Here is a 27,728-nt window from a genome sequence, read left to right as displayed (position 1 = left end):
AAAGGTTAAGAACTGATGGAACTGAGATGAAAGTTTATAAGAAAATTGGTGTGTTTGAATGGGCTTTATGTAATATGGCTGAATCTACTTTGCTTGACTGTCTTGTGGGCAGGGACGTTGTGACTCACAAAGAAATGTTTTCTTGCCTGTTATTGTAAGACAGGGCAGGTAAACCCACCCTTTAGGCAGTGTTATTTAACATGCTAAAGGAATCCAGTGGGGTGGCCTGAGCCCACATAATTTGAGATGGAAACTGGTGCCTGATATTCAGGGGCTAACAGAAGCAATAGTGGAAAATTTTGCCCCTGGAGTGAATGTGGTTGACTTGTGCAGTCAGAAAGAGGGCCTTTTTGAATGCCTTGTGCAGACTTTTTGAAGGCATGATGCATTGAATCCTAATATCTAGAACACAGAAATGTTTTGGTTTCCATTTAGTTGGAAATCGTGTCTGTAATATAAAGAAACAAATTAAAGAAAATTATTTTCTTTACAAATATCAAATACCTTTTGATATTTAGGTGTTAGGCTAGTAATTTGGGGAAATGGAAAGCAATCATCTTTATCTTGCAAATCTCCACAAAATCAGAAATATAAATGCAGCCCACAGTGGCCTGAAACTGAGCCTGAATGACTCAATCAGGTAGAACCTGAAAAACTAAAGGAAAAAAATTTGGCCTTTTAAAAACTATGATCTGGAGTTCCAGCTGTGGTCTAGGGGGTTAAGGATAAGACTGCAGTGGCTAGGGTTGCTGTGGGGGCACAAGTTCAATCTCTAGCTAGGTGCAGTGAGTTAAGGAGCCAGTGTTGCTGCAGCTGAGTCATAGGTGGCAGCTGTGGCTCAGATTCAGTGCTTGGCCCAAGAACTTCCATATGCTGCAGGTATGGCCAAAAAAAAAAAGGTACAATCTGCATTTCTAATTCACGGCCTCTTTAAGGATTTATCAAGGACAAATACAAATCTTAAAAGTCTTTCCACAAATAGTAAAAACCCTTAGCAATCTGAGTAGATAAATGTAACTTATTGCAACTGTTACTTATGAACTAGTGAGTTTTCTATTGTACCTGATTCATGACTGAAATGAAAGCTATGAGATCTCTATGAGATCTCTGGTTGTGTATGTCTGTGTTTATGTGTACATCATAGATATGGTATTTTAAAATCTCTGAATGGTATTACCAAAATACATTGTAAAAGAGCTCATCAGTTGACTGAAGTGCTTACGAATTAAATATTTCTAAACTAACCCAAATATTTTTCTAGTTAACATGATCTAAGATTAATCTTTAATAAATAAAAGCAAGTTTAAGTTTGTTGGTTTCATTAAATAGGCCTATCTTGTGAGTTAGCATTGAATGTAAAACTTATATTTTACTAAATTTACCACAAGTCAAATAAATTCAGTTATCTCTGTTACAAATTTTGTTAGCAAAAGGATAACTTCCGTAATTTTAAAAAATATTATTTTGATTATTTAAAATTTATATTTATTGAAGTATAGTTGATTTACAATGTTGTGTTAATTTCTGCTGTACAGCAAAGTGTTTCAGTTTATATATATATATTTTTTTTTTTTTTTTAAATATCCTTTTCCCTGTGGTTTAATAACAGGATATTGAATCTCTGTGCTATACAGTAGAACCTTGTTGTTATCCATTCTGTATATAGTAGTTTGCATCTGCTAATCCCAAACTTCCACTCCATCTCCCCTCCATCCCCTCTCTCCCTTGGCAACCACAAATCTGTTCTCTAAGTCTGTGTGTCTATTTCTGGTTTTTAGATAAACTCATTTGTGTTATATTTTAGATTCCACATATAAGTGATATCATATGGTATTTGTCTTGTTCTTTCTGACTTACTTCACTTAATATGATAATTTCTAGGTTCATCTATGTTGATGCAAATGGAATTAAAAATACTTATAATTTACAACATGTCTACTTAAAAGTTTCCTTAAATTTTTGTGAAAACTTGAAGCTTTAGAGTTTTGCTAAGTTAGTTTAAATGATGGGAATTTATTGAATGTCAAGGTCATTTCCAGAGAAGATAAAATACTGTGACATTAATTGCTAAATAAGTCTAAGTCTACTTTTATCTTCTTATTATAAAAAAACTAAAGATGTTTGGGTTTATTAGAACCACGTGAAGTACCATATTGAAAAAAATTATGCTATGAGGAAATATATGATTTCAGAAATTATAAAATATACATAAGCTTCCCAGTCAAAAAACCACTAGTGTAACAGTTCATTAACTGTTTATTTCTTGGTTTTCACTATTGTTTTCTTCTAAGGGTTAAGAATTCTAATTAATCTATATAATTAAAACTACTAAAATTAATAAGGAAAACATCTTCATATGCAAAGGAAAAAAAGTATAAGGAGTGGAAACATATTTTGTTAAGGGAGAAGAAGGTAATTTTGTCCTAAAGAGAGGTTCAAAAAAGGAAGGAGAGAGTAAAAGAGAAATCATAGGACAAAATCTAAAGGTGGAAAAAGAAGTTATAGAAAATTTGTGGAAAAGGAACCCTGCATAGGATACAAAATTAATACACAGAAATCTCTTGAATTCCTATACACTAACAATGAAAGGTCAGAAAAAGAAATTAAGTAAACAATCCCATTTACCATTGCATCAAAGAGAATAAAATATCTAGGAATAAAGCAACCTAAAGAGGCAAAAGACCTGTACTCTGAAAACTATAAGATGCTGATAATGAAATCAAAGATGACACAAATAGAAAGATATACCATGTTCTTGGATAGGAAGGATCAATACTGTCAAAATGACTATTCTACCAAGGCAATTTATAGGTTCAATACAATCCCTATCAAATTACCAATGGCATTTTTTTTCCACACAGAACAAAAAATTTAAAATTTACATGGAAACATGGAAGCCCATGTATAGCCAAAGCAAATTTGAGAAGAAAAACCGAGCCGGAAGAATCAGGCTCTCTGACTTCAGACTGTACCACAAAGCTACAGTCATCAAAACAGTATTTTAGTGGCACAAAAACAGAAATATAGATGAGTCGAACAGCATAGAAAAGCCCAGAAATAAGCCCACTCATTCACATATAGTCTATTAATCTATGACAAAGAAGGAGGCAAGAACATAAACTGGAGTAAAGACAGTCCCTTCAATTAGTGCTGCCTGGAAAACTGGACAGCTACATGTGAAAGAATGAAATTAGAAGTCTCTAACATCATACACAAACTCAAAATGGATTAAAGGCCTATATGTAAGACTAGATACTACAAAATTCTTAGAGGAAAACATAGGCAAAATGTTCTTTGACATAAATTGCAGCAATATCTTTTCAGATCCACCTCCTAGAGTAGTGAAAATAAAAACAAAAATAAACAAATAGGACCTAATTAAACTCAAAAAGCTTTTACACATCAAAAGAAACCATAAAAAATGAAAAGACAACCCATGGAATCGGAGAACTCTTTGGAAACAAAATGACCAACAAGGGATTAATCCCCCAAATATATAAACATCTCATAAAGCTTTATACAAAAAAAACCAAACAACCCACTGAAAAAATGGGTAGAGTACCTAAACAGACATTTCTTCAAGGAAGACAGACAGATGGACAAAAAGCACATGAAAAGATGCTCAAACATAGTTAATTATTGGAAAAATAAAAATCAGAACTACAATGAGGTATCACTCCACACCATTCAGAATGGCCATCACCAAAAAAGCTACAAACAATAAATGCTGGAGAGAATGTGGAGAAAAGGGAATCCTTCTACTTTGTTGGCGGGAATGGAAGCGGTTGCAACCACTATTGAGAACAATAGGGAGGTTCCTTAAAAAACTAAATAGAGAACTACCATATGACTCAGCAGTCCCACTCCTGGAAATATATCCAGAGGAAACCCATAATTTGAAAAGATACATGCACCCCACTGTTCATTGCAGCAGTATTTACAATAGCCAAGACTTGGAAGCAACCTAAATGTCCATCAACAGAGGACTGGGTAAAGAAGATGTGGTGTATATATATATATACACATGTATATATATATGAATATTACTCAGCCCTAGAAAAGAACGAACTAATGCCATTTGCAGCAACATAGATGGACCTATAAATTATCATACTAAGTGAAGTAAGTCAGAGAAAGACAAATATCATATGAGATCACTAATATGTGTAATCTAATAAAAATGATACAAAAGAACTTACAAAACAGACTTGGAGATTTAGAAACCAAACTAATGACTAGCAAAGGGGAAATGTGAGGGGAAGGATAAATTAGGAGATTGGGATTAACATATACACACTATTATATATAAAATAAGTAACAAGAACCTACTGTATAGCACAAAGAAATCTACTCAATATTTAATTATATCCTATATGGGTAGAGAATCTGAAGAAGAATGGATATATTATAGTGTAACTGATTCACTTTGCTGAAACTAACATAATATTGTAAGTCAACTATAGTCCAATATACATATATATTTTTTCAAAAAGGAACCCTGCATAAAGAGCTTTGTGTATGGTTAGGACTGGCTAAGGTTAAAATTAATTTAACTGAATTAATTAATTCTGACATTAAAAGTAATCTGATGCAAAATTAGAATTTGGTTTTCTCTCTCTGTTAAGAGGACAAAGTTTTCTTGGAATATTGAACTATCAACTTTGATAAGGGATTGTAAATTTTCTTACCTTTTAAGTAATCTGTTGTAACTTTCTGTATTTGCCTTTGAATCTTTTACTGTCACTTTGATTAAGTGAATAAATGTTGTTTCACAGTCACCTACAATCCTACCTGACCAAGTGTTTTAAAATCTTTTGATATCTTTGACAAACTTCCCCCCAATAACATTTTAAATAAAATCCTTTTGACCTCTAGCTAACTTTGGGATATTTAAGAGAACCCCTGAAACACATCAAGGAGAGATATTAAACTAATTAGGCTTACTTGGTATGTTAAATTACATGGGAAGCATTGTCAAATGAGTGATAAACTTAAGTTGTATAGGTAAATGTGTTTAACATAAATTTGCTAGAAGTTATATGAAATTCCTAAAATTCAGGTATGTTCGCATTTATTACCAGTCTTCAAACATTGTATTTTACAGAAACAGCCAAATTTCCTTCAAGAACAACTGTCAATTGCAAATCTTTAACCAGGAAATTTTAAGTCTTTTGTCATTTATAGACAGTTATTGTTTTACTAAGATGCTTTTTCAAAAATGAAGATTTTTTTGTCAAAAAAGAAGATTCATAGAAAGGGCTTTTGGACAAATAGTTTCTGATAACTTTCAGATCATACCACTAAACTGGTGAGAAATTATAGAACTCTAAAAAGACCTAATGGATTAATACAACTGCTAACAAAAGATCAAGGTCAACAAAAATTAATTATATAATTAATTATATGGACTGAATAAACTGATTATAATTTTTATAACTTTTTATCTGAAATGTTCCTGGGTTTTTAATCTTTGCTTTCCAAATATAAGGAAACCTATCCTGTTACACTAACTATGACTTGAATTGAAACATCTTTTTCTTCCTACCTAATCCCTCCATAATCTGGAAATTTAGTATTCTCCTTTTCATGCTAACATACTTATTTACATATGTTCACTGAGGATCTTTTCTCCTTATATTAAATACAATTGGAAACATTTGTTCTATTGCCAAGGCTTTGATTGGAATGTCACATTTGAGAATGTGTACAGTATCAGATATGACCAGACAGCCTTAAAGAACTGAGATTGACTTTATGGAGCCATAATGTCCTTTGGAAAAAGCAGCCTGGTACCTTGCTTACAGGGTTCCCAGTAACATCACCAGGTAAGTAAGGAAGGTTATTTCCTGGCAGGCACGAGAACCACAGGATATTTTTGGGATCTCAAGAGAAGAATTTGCCCAAATCTGTAGATGTTACAGGCAAATATGATGGCAAGTCCTTGGCATGGCTTCATGGCCTTGAGAGGCACTTAAAATTTCAATTTGGAGATTCCTTTGAAAAGTTCCAGCAAAGCAGATTTAAGAGTCTATATGGTTAATTACTATTCTTGCTAGATTTAGGTAATTAATCAGGCCAAATTTAATGACATTAAACTTATTCTGCAAACAAATTAGTCTTAATTTGCTTTTCTTTGATAGAAGTCAGGGTGATTTTTAGGGAAAAAAGATGTTTCAGCAGAAGCTACAATATACACGTACCGATATTAGGTTGTAGTTGCATTAATCATCTTTGAGGTTTTGTTTTTCTGTAAACTGAACTGGATCCTGAATTTTTCTAGTTTCCTCAAATATTTGGCTGTAACTCTTCAAACTAATGTTTCTAATTTTCTCCTGCTTCTCCTTTTCACTTGGAATCATTGAGAACTAAAGCTGCCCTTTTCCTAAAGCCCTGTAAACTGAAGTTGAACAACTTGATATAAACTTGAGAGAGGTCACCATGATTGCTGTATTTAGACAAACCTCATGATTGTTGATGTGTGTCTCATATAGTTTAGCTGAATGCTCAAGGAGATCATTAAACACATTTCAAACTGCAAAAGATGCTTCGACCTGACATCTAGAAATTTTCTTGACTAACAGCTCTTAGGATTCAGACACTGGGTTTATAAGTTGCTCCAATCATTAACCTTTGTTTTTCTTTTGTCTCCACGGAAATGCCACTTATTAAATATCTGAATGCTTGCACCCTATAGGCCCAACTTTAAGAGCCCACCTGCATCACTGCTTCCTGAAATGAACAGACCTATTGTCAGGACTGTGATTCAATGAAATATAAAGCAATCTAGCAAATCAAATAAAATTCCAGGCTGTTAAACGTCTAGAAGTTTCAAAGGTGGGAATGTAGGGGAACAAAATCTGCCACCCCAAAATATGTCTGGCATGAGAATTATTTCAAGCTGAAGACAATCAAGGCCCAAAAGACCCCAGGAAGAAACTTTGGCTGCACTGTTGACTGCCTTAGGAATTTAGATTAGAGGACCTATTACAGGAATAGAGCTATTATAGAAACATTTGCAAAGAATTATGGACTATGTATGGCGAGGAAACTCTTAGAGATCAGAGTCCACTCTGTGTCCCATTGTCTGTGCACAGACCAGCAAACATTTATTTCCTCAGTATTTGCTTTTAATCTCTATGTGAATTGCCTTCCTCTCCCTTTGAATTCTCAACTCACTATCCCCAGCATCCTCTTTGGTCTTTAGCTGAAAATAATATTTAAGGTGAGGGTTTGGGCCATTTTTGTGTGTTTCTCAGTTTTCCTGGGTCTCTCCTGCATTATACATGTTATTAGATTTTGTTTGATTTTCTCCTGTTAATCTGTCTCATATCAATTTAATTCTTAGACCAGCCAGAAGAACTAGGAAGGGTGGAGGAACATTTTTTTCCTCTCTGATAATACTGATAACACCTGCTTTAAAATTAATTAATGGTGTTTTTCAAGTGTGTCTATTAAAGAAAGGTAAGAGAAAAAAATATTTCTATGGCCCATGGTGGCTCCATAATTTTAGCATAGAAGAGGTTTTAAGACTGTATTTGGCAGGCAGAAATATTCAAGTTATTAATCTCAATTTGTGATTCTGCAAGCACATCATATATGGGTTTTTTCATTTTTTATTTTTTTTTATTCATTTTGCTTTTGAGGACTGCAGGTGTGGTATATGGAAATTCCCAGGCAGGGGCTGATTTGTAGCTGCAGCTGCCAGCCTATGCCACAGCCACAGCAATGCGGGATCTGAGCCATGTCTGTGACCTATACCACAGCTCAAGGCAATGCCTAATCCTTAACCCACTGAGCGAGGCCAGGGATGGAACCTGCATCCTCATGGATACTAATGAGGTTCGTAACCTGCTGAGCCACAATGGGAATTCCTATGTGGGGCTTTTTAAAGGATTGTCTGTAAAATTAGTAAAAATTAAAACTGTCAAAAGATACTTTTATTTACCTTTATATAATATTGAGAAAATATAGATTATATTAAATAATGTAAATTTTACTTTATTTGTGGTGGCCTTTTGAGTGTGCTGTTTGAGATTATATGGGATAAAGTCCCTGCCCTGGCCACTCCATTATTATCATAATCTGTGATCAAATCATATGAAAGAGGGCTTTATTTCAAGGTGAGACCACAACTACCTAGACTGCAATGTGATTTAATTTACCTCTGGATATCATTCAGTTCTTAAGTTGTAATTATCATCACTCTAAGGTAAAATTTCAAAAACAAGATCTGGTGGCTGTGTAGCAGTACGAGGCCTTTCATGAAGATGTTTTGCCTCGACTGTTATTTTCCGTATGGACTCTGCTCCATCCTGACTAGATTCTTTCATCTCCTAGACCATTCTCTTATTCTCTTTTATACAATTTCCAGAATTCTAAACTGGAATGGTACATGGTACCATGACCATGTTTCCTTTTCCCATCCTTTGAGGATTCCTAAACACTTCCATCAATTGCCTTAAAGAATTTTACAACATTTGAGTCAAAATGTGGGTTAGAGGTTGCCTCTGACACTCTCGTTTGACAGATGTGGTCACTGGGATCTAATGAAAGTTAGGTGACTTGCTCACCAAAGCCCAGCTGGGATGCAGGTCTTCTGCCTTCTAGTCCAGTGCTCTTTCCCACAGTGCTAGGATATCTTTGCTTCCTGTCATCTTCTCCTGTGTAGCTAAACTATTTACCCATCCTTCCCATGGCTCTCTAAAGGAACTTTTCTTTTTCCTAAGAACTGTTTTTCAGGCTTGGTAGGCTTACCCCTTCATTAAGCTTTGACTTATATTCCCTGCACTAGTAAGTTGGCAACGTCTATTCTCTCTGGCTAAATGCTCCCTGAGCTGAGATAAATCTTCAAAAGCAGAAGATCTTGTCAACTGAACTCATCCTTCCTAAATATCCAAGAAGGAAGTGAAGTAGATGACTTTATTTAAAAAGCAATACTAATAACCTAAATATGACTTAATTTGATTAGATGGTAACATTTATTTTCTCCCAAGGTTAAAGTAAGGTAGGCTTATTTTGATACATTCAAGTTCTTAATGATTTAAATGCTAATATTTTAGGATATGTAATCTTGGATCCCCAACAATAGCATCATAAGTAAGCTTCAGTATAACAGATTAGATTGTTTTCACAGAAGGAATAAAAATATAAAAACAAATAACTTAACAAAGCCCAATCACAAAAACTCAATCTCATCTTTGAATTCTCAAATCCTCTTCATTCCCACAGCCAATTATCCATTAAGAACTGTTTCTGAAGAGTTCCTGTTGCGGCTCAGTGGGTTATGAAACTAACTAGGATCCATGAGGATGTGGGTTTGATCCCTGGCCTTGCTCAGTGGGTCAAGAATCCGGCATTGCTGTGAGCTGTGGTATAGGTCGCAGATGCAGCTCAGGTCTGGTGTTGCTGTGGCTGTGGTGTAGACTGGCATCTGCAGCCTGGGAACCTCCATATGTAGCAGGTGCAGCCCTAAAAAGCAAAACAAACAAAAAATCCAAACGAAACCAAATCAAAACAAAACCAAACCCCACCACAAACTGTTTCTCAAAAGTGTTTCCTACATTTACGTTTTCATTTCTATTACACTGGCATCACCTTATCACCTGAGATAAGATTCTTTGATTCTCTCAATCTGTTTTCAGATCCTCATAGTCAAAATAAACTTGTTTCTCTACTTTTTTTGTAGTGCTTTGTCAAAAACCGTCAGTGATTCCTGACTGCCTCCAGGATACTATTCTATTCTAATTTTTCTGGTATTCAAGGATTCCCAATAACTCAGTTTAAATATACCTTTAAAGTATTAATTTCATTATATTTTGTTGAGCCTGACTCTGTGTCAAGTTCTTTGTATTTTCACTGAATCTGCATCAAATCCACATGGCTAATAAATGGCAAAACGGGACTAGAATCTGGGTCTGTCTAGCACATAAAGCTGGTCTCCTAGGCACCCTAGTTCCCAAAACAGACCTCCTCTGCCTCTAGCCAGTCTAGTTTCTTTATAGTCCAAAAGATGTCTTATTCAGAGTCAATCCCAGTCTCATGAAAGAAATTTCACAAGGAATTTCTTTCTTTCTTTTTTCTCTTAGCTTTTCTAAAGTTCTTATCATTTTCCAGGAATCGCTCATTGATGTATTTGTTTTTATTTTTAAATCTTTTTATTCTTTTTAAGTCGCACCTGTGGCATGTGGTAGTTTCCAGGCTAGGGGTTGAATAGAAGCTGCAGTCCCCAGCCACAGCCACAGCAACGTCAGATAGGAGCTGTGTCTGTGAGCTACTCCAGAGCGCATGACAGTGCTGGATCCTTAACCCACTGAGAAAGGCCAAGGATAGAACCCACATCCTCATGGATGCTAGTCGGGTTCTTAACCCATTGAATCACAACAGGAACTCCACTCGTTGGCTTATTTATTCAATTAATATTTATCTGAACCTATTTTATTGGATCTTTCTCAGACAGTCTAGATTCTATTTATCATCTGCTTCTTTATCAATTTTTTATCTGTAGGACCCACATTTGCTCTGAGTCATACATTACAATGTTACCTGTACATTTTTAAAAAAAATAAATGCAGAATTGATATCTCAGTGAGTTAACTTAGGGTACTACTTTTCAAGAAACCTATTAAAGTGAAAGTATACTGTGTTAGACAATAAAAGAGAATTCTTCAGCCTTGAAACCTAATGAAGACCTGGTATGAAAAGTGTTAAATAAAATAAAGCTAAAGGCTTCAAAAGAGTCTATTAAATATTGACAAAAGGGACATAAGTTACTGGCACTAGCTATCTTAATGCATAATGGCAAGCAATTTTGTCCATTGCATAAACAAAATAATCTAAGAAAGTATGATTATATATGGTTAAAGGGATCACTATTTCAGTTTAAGAAATTTCAGTTTCAAAGAAATAATACTAAAAGATAGAAACAAAAACATGTTTGCTGTGAATATCAAAGGAAATCTGATACTTCCAACTGAACTCAAAGATAAAAATCTGAGATATAGGTATTTTTATAACTCAGTTTTAATCTATTTTAGTGTAGCAAATAAAACATATCACCTTTAGGAAATTTTTACTACTTAGAACAATATAATTCAGCACATTTTAGAAATTAAAAATTGCATTTTTCATAAACTGATTTTAAATGCCAACGGTATTTGGTTTAAAATTTATTTTATTGTATATATAAATATGTATTTGATTCACTAAATAGATCTACTTAAACTTTATGTACAAGTACTTTAAATTTCCCATCAAGTTTTTGAGAGAAAATAGTAAAGTATTAATTTTTCTCTTTCATTTAAGGTTTCAGGTTCATTAGCAGAAGACTTGTATTTAAATATAACTTAAAATATATTTTAATTGATCTCTTTTCATCTACTCTAACTTTTGGCTTGGATTTTGGTTAGGTGGAAGAATGGCACAAACAGAAAAAGGAAATTGAATGCAAAAATGTTTTTGAGAAACAGAGATTATAACCTAACGGGGTCTTTTTTCTTTTTAGTCTTTTTTGTCTTTTTAGGGCCACACCCATGGCATATGGAGGTTCCCAGGCTAGGGGTCTAATCAGAGCTATACCTGATGGCCTAAGCCAGAGCCACAGCAATGCCAGATCCGAGCCACGTCTGCGACCTACACCACAGCTTATGGCAACACCAGATCCTGAACCCACTGAGCAAGGCCAGGGATCGAACCCGCAACCTCATGGTTCCTAGTAGGATTGTTTCTGCTGCGCCATGATGGGAACTCCCGTGTGTTACTTTTTTAAAAGCCATTTTGTTAGGTATATATTAATGTCTCCTTGTGGTTTTAGCTTGCCACTGAGCAAGGCCAGGGATCAAACCGGCACCCTAATGGTTCCTAGCCAGATTTGTTTCCACTGTGCCAGGACGGGAACTCCGCTAATGGGATCTTCAAAGGAAGCTATCTGAGCTTGCCATTCAAAGGGGGCTCATAGCTAGGAGAGCATGTGACTTTACTTTTATTCTTGAAAACAGCTGAAGGTTAAGAATTCTAAGTACATGTGTCTGCAAAATTTTTGTTTATGCTGTTCCAAGTGAAACATAAAGCTCTTATCTTTGAGAGCAACAGGGCTCATAATCATATTTCAAAAAAGAAATATATTCTTTATTTTTATTAAAAATTTAAATAGGAAGAAATGACAAAAAGTTTAAATTATTAAAGTAGCTTCTCCTATTCCTATGGTGTTAATACTAGATCATATCACACAGTCTTTCAGCTATTTGCTTCTCCTCAGAGGTTGGGTACTTTTTAAAATTACCAGTTTGGGCACTTTCACTTACTACTTTTCAATATATTTAATAAACTGCAGTTAATATGAGTTCAATACTTTTCACTTTACTGAGCAACAAAATAGATAAAAATGTTTTATCTCAATTTCAGATTATCCAAAAGAACTAGAAATCACTGCAGAACCACCACCAATTCTCTCCCTGGATATTACTGACATATTTCATAGGAATTCAAAGTATACAACAGATCTGCCTGACATAACTAATATCTATGTGACTGTCAAATTCTAACACATAAATAGTCCACTAAAATATTGACTTTTTTTCCCTCAGGCAATCCATACATCTGGCATCCTAAAATTTAGGAATAAATAGATCAGGAATAAATAATGTGCCTTCAGTATATCCTGTACTTTTCATTAAAGGAGTCAATGAGTGAGAAAGTCAAAGTTAGATTCTATATGACCTCTGGCAAAATGCATTATCTGCTGAAAGTTCAGTTACTAGGTTTCTGGATTTGGTGACCATTGTAATGTCATTACACTACATAAATAGCATAGGTTTTACTAAAATCAAATTTCTATTTTGTATGTATCCTCTTATGTATCTTCCTAATCACATGACCAACATGGTTCCTGCTTAGAAGACAACAATCTTTAGCAAAAAAAATCCTTCCTAAATAAATTTTTCATTAAAAACTCTCTACCATCCAATTTTTAGATATTGCAAGATTTTAGACACATTTGAAACAAAGCAAAAACTGTGTTTCTGAAAGATAATGACTATATACCATTAATTCATTGCCTAAATTCTTATTCTCTCTGCACATTTCTTCTCTTTCCAAAAATTTCCTTTGTGATCTCAGTTAACCATAAAGCTTTCTAAAATCCATGAGTCACATCTTTGGAGAACTCAATGACAAAGAACTATTGCTGGATAGAATCTGAAAGCTGATTCCTCTATAATCATATGACTTCTTCAAATATTTCAAAGTCTGGGTGCTTTGTAAATTCTCTCACTGGTTTCTCACCTTGGATTTCTCTCCTATGCAAGGAGCAATTTGAAATAGAGTACCAAAGGCAGGGAATTCTGATGATTTCCATGGACAACATAAAATGTGAGAGGTAACATTGGAAACTATTAAAAGCAATATAAGAGGCATGGGAAGAAGTTCCATGAGCATGCTCAAGATAACATAACCTCCCTTTTTTTCTAACCACACTTTTCATACAGTATCTTAAAAATTTAATTTAAGCCTATAACTCTACACTGGAAGTCTAACGAGCATATTTCAAAATATATATTATTTAAATTATACCAGCTGCCTCTTTTATAAAAATTTTTTCTTATATATTTTCTAAAGATACACTTTGGATTTTAGTTTTAATTATTTTTATAACCCTATTATCCTCTATGGTTTGATTATTAGTAACTACTCATATTTTATATATAGTGAAATTAACAGCTGAATGACAATTTCCTAAGGCCTATGTAGAAATCTAATCCTTAATGGAAAACTTACACTGATACTTAATAATGATGGAAAACATAAATGCATTAGCTTATAACTAACATGGCTTGTGTGAAGGTTTTTATTTTTTCCTGCTATAACATTTGCAAGTGGATGTTCAAATAGCTCTTATGTACAGGTAGGTGGCAATCTGGTTTCCTAATATTATTGGGTTAAAAAGTATGAATGTATAAAGAAAAAGGGATTAAAATAGGTGGGGGAGGGGTTTCCTTCAAATAAATGGAACCCATTCTTTTGAAAGAAAACTCCCCTCTTACCTTGATCCTGGAGCTGGTTAGTTCTCCTCTGTCCTCCTCCTAGGGGAGAAATACCCAAAGTTAAACAATAATAGAACATGGTCTTGTATTAAAGTCAAGTTCAGTTCTGGCTAATCCCTTCCTCAGGTCTCACAAGACACTACCAACTGTCTGATATACTGGGACATTCATTGAATTGAATTTAAAACCCATTTAAGGATTAAGCCAAAGGGGAATGAACTTTGTGTAAGAGAGACAAAATTGTTTGTTCTTTAATCAGTCTATTTTATTAGAGCACTAATAAACTGAAAACGGACCTAGAGCAGGATAATTTATGGCGGGGCATTGTTTGGGTAATTTTCATCAGCCAGAGTGAATCATGAAGGTTGTCCATGGGAATTACCCAGAATTCTTCAGGTAGAAAGAGGAATGCTGTGATGACCTCAACCCATTTTCCTGGTGGTCTTCATGTATTTTTGAGGGTACAATGATAGTGCTACAAGCAAAACCATGTTTGGAGCTGTACTAAATCTGATGTGAACAAGAAATATAAAAATGAAAAACAAATCCAAGAAGTCATTAGATGGGAGCATTAGGAAAGTGTGGGAGATGGGTTTATAAAAACGATGTGCTTTATTTTTTCAAGACAGGGAATCAAGAGTAGGATAAAGATGGGATTTTTTTCCCCTTAATATGTCTCTATGTAACTAGGACTGTTGGTGTGTTTGGAGAGAAACAAGGCAGCATGGTGGAAACAGCATGGATTTGGGAATTAGACAATAATATGTTTCTATTCCAGTTCTGTCACTTCTCAGCAATTTGGCTTGAATTTCAGCAACTTCAACTGTCCAGATGAAGATAATAAAACCAATTTCAAGGAGTTATGAGTGAAAATATATTCATAGACTTTTGCTTGGTATGTAGTAGGTATTTTATTTCTTTTTCATTTATGTGCTTGCTGATATGGTCTTTCCTTACTCGAATTACTTTGTCTTTTTTGAGACCACTATCTAATGAACTGAGTTTAGGGTCAATTCTGAGATACCCTTTGGCATAATTTCAGAGATAGTGACTGGCTCTCATAAAAAAAAATCAAATACCAGACAACTGATTGAATTCTGTGAGACATGGAGGAAAGTGGAGACCAAGAATGAGCCTGAACCCATACAAGATCATGTGCTATTGTTATTTAACTTTGGGTAACTTATTAAAATTCTTTATTAAGTAAAATAACATCAAGTGAGAAAATGGATGTACTTTGGAATCTCGGATTGTCACAATATATTCCAGAGATATCAAAATGAAGGATATTGTCATCATTAATCAAATGGCTATTATGAAAATGTGCAGGGAAAAAACACCGTATGGCAGATTCTATATTACATTAATATTACCACTTATTTAGCATCATGTTCATCCTATGAACTTTAGTCACCTTAAAGTGATATAAATATGGCACAATAAAACTCCTCCGATTACATACGTACATGTTTTTTCTCATGTTCTTCCTTAGAAACTTTAACTTTGTATATTTAATGAATATTCTAAGAATGGCTATTTTGGGAAACCAGCTTTTTATCCACTATACTCTATAAATTCTAAAGAATATATACAGAAGTAGCCACTTTCTTTTTTTCTAAAACAAATACATTCAGAAATTATAAAGGTGTGCTATCAAGAGAAAAAGGAATAAATTACATTTTATGATATACCTCCTTCATCCATGGAACCCACTTATATGATAGAGTTTTGATGGAAATGTCTTTATATTTTGAAGTGATCTGAGAATCTATGACTAAAAACGATTGCAGGTACACTGCAGGATTGGCTAAAATTACAGTGGCTGTGCAGTCTTCATGCTTCAGAATTTAAACTGATTGTTATATGTGACACAGGTAAAAATGAAAAATAAATAAAGTAGTACTAAAGTTATTGGTACCCTTAAAAATCAAACCTTTCAGGTATTACATATTGAAACATCATGGGATACCACATTACAAAGATTAAATTTTTATCAAATTGAGATGTGGAAATAAATGTTTTATTCATAAGAAAACTCAAAGCAAGTCCTTCTACATGTATGTCCTTCCCTTTTGCTGTTTCGTTTTAGCTTTCATATAATCCAATGAATTTTGTCAGATTTGTACCTTGCCAAAAATTTGATGTCAGTATATAATTTTAAGTGTTTGTATGTATATGTTTGTATATATAAGCACACAAGAACCATGTGTCCCCAGCTCTGTGGTTCTTTCAGAGAAGTACTTTCCTTAAATATCTATTTCACAATGTAGACAGACTTTGATAAAACAGTTATTTACTGAATTAGTGAACTATTTAATTCCAAAGCCTGTTGAGCTTCTAGGAATGATTTTTCCCTCAGTCTTATTAAGTATCCACAAGCTCAAAGAGGTTTAAGAGAATTCTTTGGTTGTTTTTCTAAAGATAGTTCAGGGCATGACTCAGAATCTCAGACCCTCAAGGTGAGAAGGGAATTTAGAGGTCACTGTCTTCTCTAAGTGTACTCTCTAAGAGATGTGAGAGCTGCTTCTACTTCTATTTGAACAACTCTGACGTTGGGAGTCATAGCCAGTTTTCCTCCATTTTTTGGTACCAGTTTAAATTGTTATAAAATCTTTCTTTGTGTTGACCTGAAATCTCCTGTGTAATTTCTTCAAATTAGCAAGAGTTAGTTTAGTTTTTAAGGTGAATGAAACATTATTTATTAAAAGGTTTTTTTCTTTTGTTTGTTTGTTCGGTTTGGTTTTCTTTTCCCATAAGAGCACTGGAGAGAATCAGAAGTTCTCAGTTCCAATCTCAGCTGTGTGGGACTGTGGGCAAGTCACTTAACAGCTCTAATTCATAATGTCCTCCTTTATAACAAAATGACACCATAAGAGGGTTAAAAGGAGCAAGTAAAGAATACACATGTGGAAGTGGTCTGAGAGCTATAATGATGTACTATTATCATTGCTGTTTCATTTAAGAAAGAAACACACTGCTCAGTAATTTCTAGAGCTCTGCATTAGGCCAAATTTAAACATTACATCTTTTAGGTGAATAACTGAAAAGAACATTAATTAAATGATAGATTAACTGATTCCTTATCTTATATGATATTATCATTGCTATATAATTTCATAGAAGGTAATTCTTTTTTTTTTTTTTTTTTTTTTTTTTTTTTTTTGTCTATGCCTTTCATTTTTACTCTGGGAGACAATCAGGTCAGTTTTTCTTAGATCCTGTTTACGTCTCTTTACCTCGGATTAGCCTCAAATATAAGCCAAAGGTTAGAGCCTCGATTTAGGGCTTGGTTTCATTTTAGGCTCTCATGCTTTTTTTAAAAAATTACTTTTCTTTTTTTTTCTTTTCTAGGGCCGTACCCGCGCATATGGAGGTTCCAAGGCTGGGGGTCTAATCAGAGCTGTAGCTGCGGGCCTACACCAGAGCCACAGCAACGCAGGATCCCAGCCGAGTCTGCAACCTACACCACAGCTCACGGCAATGCCGGATCCTTAACCCACTGAGCAAGGCCAGGGATCAAACCCGCAACTTCATGGCTCCTGGTGGGATTCGTTAACCGCTGAGCCACGACGGGAACTCCTAAATTACTTTTCATGCTAAAGGCATGAGCAACATAGAGGCAGCTGTACTTGCTGATAATACTTTTTTTGTGGTTCTATTGTAAATGTTTGAAAAGAGGGGAGACTAGGGCCAGGAAATCTGACGATGCTTCCCTTAGTTTCTAGTAGGATTCTGGCTTGTTACCATATCAAAAAGAATGTTCAGAAGCTGCATATCTCTCAGCTCCAAATATAAAACAACTAGGCTTGTATAATAGCAGAGGCCTTGCAGATAGTTCTTGACAATTTTTATATAATCTTTTGCATAGCGAAGCAACAATGGAGAGGGGTCCATATACACATATTTTCTTTAAAAATGAGTTGTTTGCATCACATTTGTTTGACTGACTCCAATTTAATTTTTATTTTAGCTAACTCCCCAAACAGTTAACACTTAGAGAAAATGGACTGAATTTTTAACATTTCTGTAAACAATTATTTGTGCATTAATTTCTTTACCAAGTACCCTAGGAAAAAAGTAAGATAGTTAAAATTTAGGTTATTTCAATACAATGTGATGACTTGTGTGGTCAGTGGTGATAGATTTCTTTCACATTTTGGTATTGTACACTGTGAAAGGCAGAATTAATGCTAAGAAAATTTTAATGCCTGCAATTTTTTCATTGTTGAGTTGTGTGATGGTGAAGGAGCATATTGAAATGGCTCTACAAAGTTTTAGAAAGTGTATTTCATTCTGTGGATGAGTCGTAACAATGATTTTTAGCTTTTCAGAAAGTGTGGTATCTGTCCATTTCTGGTTTATTTAAAATAAACTACTTTTAAACTTTAAAAAGTCATTTCCGGGATTAAGGGGGATAAACAATATATTCACAGCATCTCTGACTTCTGTTAGCATGATTATTTATAAAGTGTTTTCATAATAAATATAATGCCTATATCTGAGAAGCCTTGAGGCTAGGCTAGCTATTTTGGAGAATCAAATGGTGACTTTCTATTCAGGTGTTGCCAAGAGCAAATGATACTATGTTTGTGGCAAAGCTATCTCAAATGTACATTATTTCATTCTGAAAACAAGAGTTATGAGAAACATTAAAATAAATGAGCTACAATATTTTCATTACTAGTTAGATTATACAGAATATAAGTCTAGGAGTTTCCTCTATGGCACAATGAGATCTGTGGCATCTCTGCAGTGCTGGGACATAGGTTCCATCCCCCACCAACACAGAGGGTTAAGGATCTGGTGTTGCTGCAGCTGCAGCATGGGCCACAACTGTGGTCAGATCTGATGCCTGGTCCAGAAACTCCATATGCTGCAGCGTGGCCAAAAGAGAAAAAAAAAAAAAGAAAAAATCTGACTTCAGCGGCTGGGGTTATGCAGAGGTGCGGGTTTGATCCCTGGCCTGGCACAGTGAGTTAAAGGATCTGGCATTGCTGCAGCTATGGCTTGGATTCAATCCCTCACCCAGGAACTTCCATATTCCAAAAAATGGAATATAATTTTAAATCAGGTTCTTTACTATTTTCCAGTTTTTATCTTCCTTCTCTTAAACATGAATAATAAACCAGCCCCATCTTGGCTGATATTATCTTTAGAGACAAAAGGAAGCTAACAATGTCTTAAATTGTAGATGAGTGGTTTCCCATATGCTATGCTGAAACAAAGGAAGACATTTTCATTTTAATGGAAAGCCATTATTTACTTCTGATGTATTAATTAGATGTTTATAACTTCTTTAAAACTGCATTAAGGCACCAGTGTATGGAGTTCTATATTTTTACTATTGTATCTCCACAATAAAGTGAATTTTATAGTACTTTATTGTAGGTATTTTCCAGTTTTATGGTACATCTGATTACCATACTCTCTCCAAAGTCATTTGTGTGTCTTTAAAATATATATATATATATATATATATTTTTTTTTTTTTTTTGTCTTTTTGCCTTTTGAGGGCTGCTCCTGCGACACATGGAGGTTCCCAGGCTAGGGGTTGAATTGGAGCTGTAGCCACCGGCCCATGCCAGAGCCACAGCAACACCAGATCCAAGCTGTGTCTGTGACCTACATACACCACAGCTCACGGCAACGCTGGACCCTTAACCCACTAAGCAAGTCCAGGGATCGAACCTGTAACCTCATGGTTCCTAGTCGGATTCGTTAACCATTGAGCCACGACGGGAACTCCTAAAATATTCTTTACATGTTAATTATTCCATGTACAAAGAGCTCCCTCCTTCCTCTCTTTGGCAGTCCCTCCCCGCCCTACCTCCATGCCTTAGCTGAAAATGGCCCTGGAGCAACAAGGGGGAGGAATCTACTACAGCATGCTTATAATGTCTCTCTTCTTGCTTCTACTGAACTGCTCAGAGCGCTAAGAGTTATAGAAGAGTTGTGATCTCACTGAGAACATCAACGTTTCTTTTCCTCTGTGCAGAGGCCGCCCAGATCGTAATCTTCCTGGTGTCCTTTCCTTTAGGAAGGTGAATCTGGACAATAGGCTCCTACACAAACAATGCACAAAAAGCAAAAACAGCTACGACAAAAGAACGCCTGTCGCTCCACCTTGCTAATGTTCTGAGAATAAATTAACAGTTGCTTCTAAACTAAATATAGGCAACTTTGCAGTTGTCAGTTTCAAGGGCATTTACTATCAATGGTCTCTATAGCTTGGGGTCCTATAGGGAAGAAAATTAATCTGACAAATTTTCTTTAAAATTTGCATTTAGACATGGCCAAAGAGTAGTTTTGAGCTATGATCAGAAGTTACATTGTACACAGCAGGAATAAAACAAGTCTTTTTTGGAGAATTTAAATTATGGTCCAGAGAATCCTGAGTATAAGGAAATGGAGGCAAATTCAATAGAAAAGGAATAGCACTGATGCTTGATACGTTCAGATCTATCTTGGCAAATGAATGAAGGCAAATCATATCAGCATATCAGCATTTTTTTTTTTTACTAGCAGGAATAATGGAAAATATATAATGCCTGGTGAATCTTAAAGAAAGGCAGAAAATGCAGCATTTTTTTCTGCTTAATGAAGAGCTGTAATTTTAATCATCTCTTAATTGTGGGAAAGAGCTAAATAAAAAATCTAAAATTTCAAATGGCAGTGGAAAGTTCTATGTTTCCTTCTAATACCCAGCATCTAGAAAGGGAAGGGAGGAATGTAGATTTTCTAAAGGGGATTATTTTCCCCAGGACACATTTAGGATTGATACCTTTACCATGTAACACCTTGGCTTGTGAATGTAAAAATACTTCATACCCATATCTCTAATAGCAAACTGGGTAAGTGTTTAAGCATATCACAACCAGGAGGATTTGTGGGTATCTGGATGTTTGCTGGAGGTGCAATTGATTTTTGTAGGAGTGTGTTTTCTAATCCTAGCCCAAAAGACTAGGTTCCAAAACATAACGAGAAGATATGATATCTGTAGCATCTTTTAATACAGCACCAAGAAAAATGGAGAGTATTTATAAATGAAAACATCTTTCTCTCTCTCCATAATAGTTAAAGAAGCCCCCATACTTGTGTACTAATCTATTGCAGTTCATTTGCAAGAAACACGTTAAGAGTTCATTTACTTGAGGCCAAGTGCTGTTAAATAATACCAAGTACTCAGCTTTAAATTTCTGTACTTTTACATTTTACTAGTGTCTGCATTAAGTGCTAATAATTGACTTGTTACTAACACCAAAAATAGGTTACAAATTTATTCTTACACACAACATCCAGCAAACTCCTTCTTTCTAAAACTTTCAAGTACAGCTGAACTGATGATGAAATATGTCTCATAAATTTTACATAGAAAACTGGTTCCTTAGAGATAATATATTTTTCACACATGAATTTGAATGTTAAACTTAATATATGTGTCCTAAAAAAATGCTCCAAAGTGGAAGAGACACAATTTGGTCCACAGAGAACACTACCTACCTAGATACAGATTTAGACTGGAGTCAAGTGTCCCCTGAGGCCAGTGTTAAATACTGAAATAAAAAGTCCAACGAAGATGTGCTATTCTAATTCCTATTCTTAGTATTTCCTCTACCCACCACACTGTTTCTGTGGAGGCTCTGAGTTGCCTGTTAAAAACTAAGCATGATGTGCCCCGTTGCCCTGCGTCCCTGTAACTGGGCATCAACAAGTCCAGCTGGGCCTCACTTTTTCCCCCCAGATTTCAACCACTCACTGAGTTCTTTTGGAACTGTTTTCTCTTGAAAGATTTTTTTTTTTCCAATGGGGCATTTGTCTTATATTAGGCACAGTTCTACAAATATCTTTAGAGAAGGCAAAATTTGAATGGAGATTATCACTGTTAAATAAAAGTATGTTATAGACTAGTTTTTTAATGTGGCTTTGTTATTATTATTATTTATTATTATTATTATTGCCTTTTTTAGGGCCACATCCATGGCATACAGAAGTTCCCAGGCTAGGGGTTGAATCGGAGCTGCAGCTGCTGGCCTACACCACAACTCATGGCAACGCTGGATCCTTAACCCACTGAGCGAGCCAGGGATTAAACATACATCCTCATGGATACTAGTTGGATTCGTTTCTGCTGCACAACAGAACTTCTTAACGTGGCTTTAAACATTAGGGTCAAGTATACAAATCCTTACAAAAACTATTCAGAGAATTCTAAAGATATGACCCACTGATTTGTTCCTTGGAGGTACTTAGAGATATATATATACCATGAATATCTTTAAAAGGGGTATTTCTCATCTAACAACAATTAATTAACAGTCAGTAAATCTGTATTAACTAAATGGTGATTCACTCTAAACAGTCTTTATCAGTTTACTTACTGTGTGATAAAGTCGAGAGTATAGTAACTAGTGTAATATAGATAATATAGTAAAGAAAATATTATATTGATAATGAAGTATACAACTACTATGGAATAAATACATGTAACAGCATACTACATATCTACACTAAAGAAAGGTTATAAAGTTGATAGTATTGATAGTATAGTCAAAATAAACACACTTCCTCTTTCATCTAAACTCTATAGTCCATTGCAGTACCATTCACAGTGTCTGTTTTAAAACAACCTTAAAAATTTTCTTAGCCAGTGAAGGCTCTTACATTTGTTTTGGATTGCCAAGGGTATTGGAGAAGGGATGAGAAGGAAGTCATGACATTGATAGTAGTATAAATAGTATTGTACATGTGGAAGAAGATTCAGGAGAAATATCAAACCAGGGAGATAGTTGAAAGATAATGTAAGAGATTCTACCCTTTATCTCACACTAAGACCTGAAAGTTTACTTTAGAACCTAACTTAGAAAAATAAGAAATAATGCCTGTAAGATTTAAGTGTTTTCACTAACAGTTTGTAGGAACTTTTACATATAATTTCTTTCCTTTTTAATGTTAGAATCTATAGATTCTGAGTTTAACAACGTCAGTATACCTGGCATTATTCTATCACCTACAAATTGGAGAATCTATGTCAAAGTGCAATAAACCAATAATTTCTGAGCACACTTACGGCTTTCAGTAATTGAGAGCTGTTAGTGATAGGTTGATGGTTTTAACAGTTCCCCATTTAGGCCCAGCAAACACTAGTCTAAAATAGTCTCTTTGAACAATAAATAGCTCTGCATATCATTCTCCCCCATAAAGACGGCTGCCTGACATTACTGTTGTAGTATTTGTTACCTTAGTCACAGATATACTCTCTGTAATGATGACCCTCATTGCACTACATATAAACACATTTTTTAATTTAATGTAAAATATAAGGACCCAAGCCCTGACTTTCCATCCTGATTATATAGCATACTCTTCCTCTTTTCTGTGATATTTATTCTGAAGCATTTTGACCAAACAGTAAGATCTGGAAATTTAAAACTCCCTGGATCAATGGACGATTGCTAGTGGCTTATCTGCATTCTCTTGTTATGCTTACATAGAAGGAAGAGTGTTTTCCTTTTCTTAAAGTCTCATGTTGCCCCATGATTTAAAACAGCAGCATTTGTAAGAAAGCCATAATGGCAATGAAACAGACCAGCTCACTGTATCCAGAACTAGGAATCAAAAATCTTGTTTAAAAAGATAGATCTTATAGGACAACAGATTAAGTCTCTACTCAACAAATAAGGCAGAAAGCTTTCAACGGTACTCTTGATGCCTTCTGGATCTTACTCTGATGACTGCAATTATTTTGAATATCATCATTGATACAGAAGGTGCCTATTAGTCCATCTCTATATTAATTTGCCTCTTTTGAAACAGAAGATTACTAGTTGAATGTGAATGAGAATTTAAGCTTAATGAGCCTCCTCCTTAGTTGGGCTGGAGGTGGGGGTAAGGTGAATGCTGGTTAGCCTTCAGTGTTCTCAAAGACAGGACAAAATGACTGTGGTTTTAGCATGCAGGGGCCAGCTTGCTCAGGAAATTGTGGCATGTATAAAACAAAGCACATAAACAAACTCTTCACCCAGGAAGCTGAGTTTAACAACTGCCTCATTAACAAGATCCAGGGGAGGACAGGAAAAGAGGGGGAGGCCAATAGCTGATTATTATACAGTTCTAGACAGATGAAGCCCTTCAGCTTCTCCCCAAACAATCCCTGTAGTGTGGATTTGACAAAGTGGCACATTTAAGAGGGAATATTCTTGCTATCAATGGGAGTCAGGCGCACCCGTATCTGAGGGCCAAATTCAGTCCCTGGAACTTGACTTTATCAGTAGACACAAAACAGAGGACAAGGCAACTACATCCACAGAGAATTAATTAAGAGCAAATGCTACATCCAGTGAATGTAATCAATAGTCTGAACACTGATCTACATATCAACCACCATTGCTTTCTCTTCTTCTATTCTTTTAAATTATTTACACTAAGGTGCCCTTAGAGCTACTATTTTGATACAGATTTATTTGCCATATAGCCGCACTGAAATTACATATTTCTCATATTGCATCATACCCTTAAAGACCAAATATCCTGATGCCAGTTTAAGTTTCTGAATGGCTGAATACTTTTGGGGTAAAATTTTATCATGGAAAATTTGTTTGGCTTTCTCCGTGCACATTTCTCCAGTTATCACATAGGAAGTATGCTCAAATAAACCTGACTTCAGAATTGCCCAAGTCCACATTCAAATTTGCGTTTACTGGCTAACTTGTTCTATCTTCTTTAAAAAGTGTCCCTTTTGAAAATACCATGAAATCCTCTCTAATTATTATGGTGTTGTTTGCAAATATAAAATACTGATTTAACACAACCTTTTCAGTACTAGTATTTGTTTCTTATTATCTGTATCAATTCCTCCCCCACCCAACACACATACCCAAGTACACAGCGGTTCTCCTTTTAAAACCAATCATGTAAATCTTTATGTTTTCACTCCTAGTAGGCAACAGTACAGGTCCCATTACCTTCATTTTTCAAAGGCTTACCAGAAACATCATTTTTCAAGACCAGGTTCTTGGTTAAGTCCTTTAGCAAAGATTCTGATTTCTTCTTAAATTTGTGCTTTGTACGAATCTCTCCTAAGCAGCGCTGAGACCAGAGTAATTCGTCAGTTGTCACTTTTGACTCCAGCTTTGCTCTAGCCCCAGTAATTCAATAGCAGCCTTTATTACTTAAGGAAAAATAGGAAACTCTGCCTCCTGGACATAAACATGTGAATTTTCTATGTCCAGGACCAAAAGGGTGAAAAGGGCAGATTTTACCAACATTTCCTTAAGAATTAAAGTCCTACTTTAAACACATATGGACTGTTAACCACATGTGTGATGCTTTGCTCATGAGTCACATTTTAGGGGTCGATGTGTGAACAATTTTGGATTGTTACTGGGTCTAATTTTACAGATCTTACTTACACCATACTCCCTTTGAAACAGGCGAGAGTGTGATTGAGTAAGTACCATAAAATCAGAACCCATTTTTTCCCTCTGATCATGACTGTATTTATAAATAATCGTGATTTACAAAGTTAGAATTGACACATCAGGATTATTTAAAATGATGCCGTAATAAATGAAACATTGAAATGGAAAAAAAAAGTGTTTTTCTAGAAGAGGTTGATTTCTTCTTACTCAGAAACTAGCAGGCAGGCATAATTAAAATAATAATGATAACATGTAGAATTATTACCGACACAATGAGAGTGTAGATTTTAGTGATCAAAAAATGTTGATGAGATATAGAAGCATAGGCTACCTATGTTTTAGGCCCACTGGAAGCAGCTAGTGTTCAACCAGTTTGGTTTTTATATGGCCTTAAAAGATATATGTCAATTATGATTAATTATTCCAGAATTTTAAATATTACCTGATTGTTGACCAAAAAAAAAAAAAATGTGAAATGGAGAAAAAGAAAAACAAACATACCATGTTCACACACAAAATAAAATAATTCTCTCAGGGACATCAGGGAAGGTGGAATACTATAACAACACATGTTATATTGTTATACTATTCCACCCACCTTAATGAAGAACCCTTGGGCGTTGCTACTCCATAGCCTTTGGAATCCAGATTTCCTCCCACTTTCATCGTGTCACATGGCTTTCGCTGCTCAATGTACTCATTCATAGTGGACTCCAGGAGAAAGGCAAATTTGCCCTTGGATTTTCGGACACGAGCTACTCCCTCAGCCGTAGTCCTAGTGAACACTGATGGCTCTGCTGATCGCATGTAGGTCCACATCTTTTCATACACTGCTATTTTTGATCTCTGGAGGAAATGAAAATAAAATTAAATACAGGAAAGAAGGGAACAAGATGTTAATGTTGACAGAATGGAACAGGACCCTCTAATTCCAATTTGCCATAATAACATTATTACATTACTCAATTGTTTATTATTGTTATAAAATGTAGCCTGCTGTAAAGAGTTGTACTGGATTATAGCAAATAAGGAAAGTTGTTACATTGCTTTATTTTTGTATTTTTCATGCCTTCAAGTTTTAATGAAAATCATTCTAAAAGGACATATACAAAACGTGCAGTCCCTATCCAGTCAGTAGTTGACCACCGAAGGAGGAGGGAAAATCTGCCATAGTTTAAAAATCAAATACACATAAAATAAGAATCAAACTCTAGATCCACCAACAAATTTTTTAGACCTTTTCTAACAAAATCTCCAAGCAGAACATACATTCAACTTCAAAGAGAAGTAATTCTTGTTTTCTCATTTTATATTTTGGAGAGTTAGTTTTTCTAATCCTTCTAATCCTTCTAAATTTCTAATAGAAATTTATTTATTTTTGCCTATTTGGGTGCAATCTACATGCCTTCCATTACTTAATTTATACCAGTTCTTTCTGTGGGCATTTGAAATCATGTTAGATTTTTTTCATCCACACATTTTTCATGTGAAAATATATCTGAATGAACTCAAATGTCCCCAAAGGATATATTTAATAAAATATAAAAGCCTGAATCCTGCTTGGTATTTGATAATACAACGATAAACATAGACTTTTATCGGGTGCAACTCCTTTTGTTCAATAACAAGGTGTAGAAATTTTGTATCTGGATCCAAATAAAAAGTAACTGAGAGTTCATTCAAACTTAAAATCTATGCATGAGGCCAAATCCTGAGTAGTATGTATATTTATTTATGCTGACCTTGTTTTGTTTGCCAGAAGAGAAAATCTGACAAGAAGGTCTTCAATAATCAACAAAGAAACCAGATAGCAAACTTAAGAATACATGTTTTGGGGCAAAAGCAAATTAGGTGTACCAAGAAACTGATAAAAGTGATATTCAAAATTGTGGCTTCAAAAGATGGAGATTTAGTAACCAATAAACCTATATAATAAGCCACAAAGAACACCAAAAAAAGCTCCAGATATTTTATGTTAGTGATATTAAAATGGTGATAAATATCAGACGGGAAATAGATAGTGTCCTATGATGTTTTTATGTTTTGTTTTGTTTTGTTTGTCTTTTTGGGGCTGTACCTGCGGCAAATGGACGTTCCCAGGCTAGGGGTCTAATTAGAGCTGTAGCCGCCAGCCTATGCCACAGCCACAGCAACGGGATCCGAGCCACGTCTGCGACCTACACCACAGCTCATGGCAACGCAGGATACTTAACCCCCGGAGCAAGGCCAGGGATTGAACCTGCAACCTCATGGTTCCTAGTCGGATTCATTTCCG

At 35.0% G+C, this 27,728-nt stretch overlaps 1 protein-coding gene across 13 annotated transcripts in view; it reads right to left on the bottom strand.

The window, feature by feature from the left end:
* GRIA4 (glutamate ionotropic receptor AMPA type subunit 4) overlaps nt 1–27,728 on the bottom strand; it is a 361,930-nt gene that overhangs the window by 25,369 nt on the left and 308,833 nt on the right. For 11 of the 13 annotated variants that reach the window (XR_002335616.1, XM_021062721.1, XM_003129821.5 and 8 more), the window contains one exon: nt 26,052–26,299. Coding sequence is in view for 12 of the 13 variants with exons in the window: in XM_021062721.1 (XP_020918380.1) it covers nt 26,052–26,299 (248 nt within the window). In the remaining variant the exon portion in view is untranslated. Of the gene's footprint in view, nt 1–11,676; nt 14,076–26,051; nt 26,300–27,728 lie in introns of those variants that run through there. The other 2 variants (XM_013979341.2, XM_021062723.1) reach the window with 2 other exon arrangements.

The sequence above is a fragment of the Sus scrofa genome, chromosome 9, assembly GCF_000003025.6.
Source record: "Sus scrofa isolate TJ Tabasco breed Duroc chromosome 9, Sscrofa11.1, whole genome shotgun sequence".
NCBI classification, from domain to species: Eukaryota; Metazoa; Chordata; class Mammalia; order Artiodactyla; family Suidae; genus Sus; species Sus scrofa.
The sequence above is the reverse complement of the archived record's forward strand: the minus strand, read 5'-3'. Positions and strand labels throughout refer to the sequence as shown.